At 55.4% G+C, this 1585-nt stretch overlaps 1 protein-coding gene across 1 annotated transcript; it reads right to left on the bottom strand.

Moving 5' to 3' along the window:
• Positions 1–373: 373 nt before the first annotated feature.
• Positions 374–1331, bottom strand: LOC102447347 (gap junction beta-4 protein-like). Its single transcript, XM_006125971.3, has one exon. It carries the CDS (start codon positions 1314–1316, stop codon positions 405–407), a length of 912 nt encoding a protein of 303 aa, XP_006126033.1. The 5' UTR covers positions 1317–1331; the 3' UTR covers positions 374–404.
• Between the last annotated feature and the right edge of the window lie 254 nt (positions 1332–1585).

The following is a 1585-nucleotide window of genomic DNA, read 5'->3' as shown; positions in this document are numbered from 1 at the left end:
ATCTACAAATCATGTATCAACTCTTTATTGAAGATGGGCCAGAAACAGGGCAAATTGTCTCACAAATGTCATCCCTTTCGACTGTTGCTGTTGTTGAAAAAAATAGAATTACGCAAAGCTCTGACTGGTTCTGCAACTTGTCCATGCACTTTTCAGGGACAGTGTGACCCTGCCTCCAATGGACACTGGCTTGAGAAATGGTTATAGCCTTAGAGAAAGGGTTTGAATTAGGCTTGCCAGGTGCTTTCAACAAAAATCCTGAACATGGCAAAGATGGTTGAGCAAAAAAAAAAAAAAAAAACTTTAAATGATCCCAGTTTTTCACCAGTTTTTTTTCCCAGACAGGGGACTTGAATACTGGTCTATCTGAGCAAAAACTGGACACCTGGCAACCCTAGTTCGAATCAGCCTTTGATTACTTCATCAGTCAGGCTGTAAGCTGGTGAGCAGTTTGCACTGTTGGATGGAGCCTGTGCCGGAGACCCTGAGTGCAGAGAGAGAACGTGTGAGCCTCCTCTCTCTTCACCAGCACCCTCCCCACTATCTAAAGGGACAGACCCACGTGGAGCCTGCCCTGAGGATGGTGCACTAAGAACCCGGCTCTGTTGCGTGCAGTGATAACAGCCTGCAGGTTTGCTCCCACGCTTCCTGCCCTGGCGCCGAGTGGCAAGTTCCCAGCAGCGTTTGGTGACCAGGTAGGCCATCTCGCAGAGACTGAGAAGGATGCACAAGGCAGTGGTGGCCACCATGAAGTAGGTGAAAAGTCTTTTCTCGGTGGGCCTGGCGATGAAGCAGTCGACCGTGTTGGGGCAGGGGGCCTCGGCGCACCGCACCACGCGGGGCAGGCTGAAACTGGCGTAGAGCCGGTGGAAGATGTAGAGGAAAGTCGCGTCCACGGTGACTTTGAAGACCAGGCTGAGCAGGTAGGTCCACCACAGACCTCCCCGCTTCTTGCCAGGGTTGGGGTAGAGCCGGCGGCTGTTCCCTCCCTCCGCCTCCTGGTGCTTCCTCTGCTTGGCCACCCGGTAGGCCACGTGCATGACCACCAGCAGGGAGGGGCAGGTGACCAGGATGAGCTGCAGGGCCCAGAGGCGGATGTGGGAGACGGGGAAGATGCGGTCGTAGCAGACGTTGGAGCAGCCGGGCTGGCGCGTGTTGCACTCAAAGTCCCTCTGCTCGTCGCTCCACACCTGCTCTGCCGCCACCACGTAGACCAGGAAGCGGAAGACAAAGACCATGGAGAGCCAGATGCGCCCGAAGGCCGTGGAGTACTTGTTCACCCCGCTTAGGAGCTCCTGGAGCGAGGACCAATTCATCCTGTCCTCTGGGCTTCGCAGAGCTGGAAGGGAGAGCAACCAAACTTCAGTGAGTGGAGCAGGCTTAACCACAGAGAGGACAGTCTGCATCAAGGGTGGCACAAGAGTATGAGAATGCTCTGGGGGCTACGTACCCCTGGGGTCTCTCAGGGCCTTTCTACCATCCCCTACTCCCTTGGCCAGTCAGAGGGGGAGGCTGTCAATGAGTAACTGCTGGGGCAGGCCAACAGTAAATCCCTGCCCCTCACCATGAGCAAGGAGGAGGCTGG

Source organism: Pelodiscus sinensis, chromosome 25 (genome assembly GCF_049634645.1).
Source record: "Pelodiscus sinensis isolate JC-2024 chromosome 25, ASM4963464v1, whole genome shotgun sequence".
Taxonomy (NCBI): Eukaryota; Metazoa; Chordata; order Testudines; family Trionychidae; genus Pelodiscus; species Pelodiscus sinensis.
The sequence above is the reverse complement of the archived record's forward strand: the minus strand, read 5'-3'. Positions and strand labels throughout refer to the sequence as shown.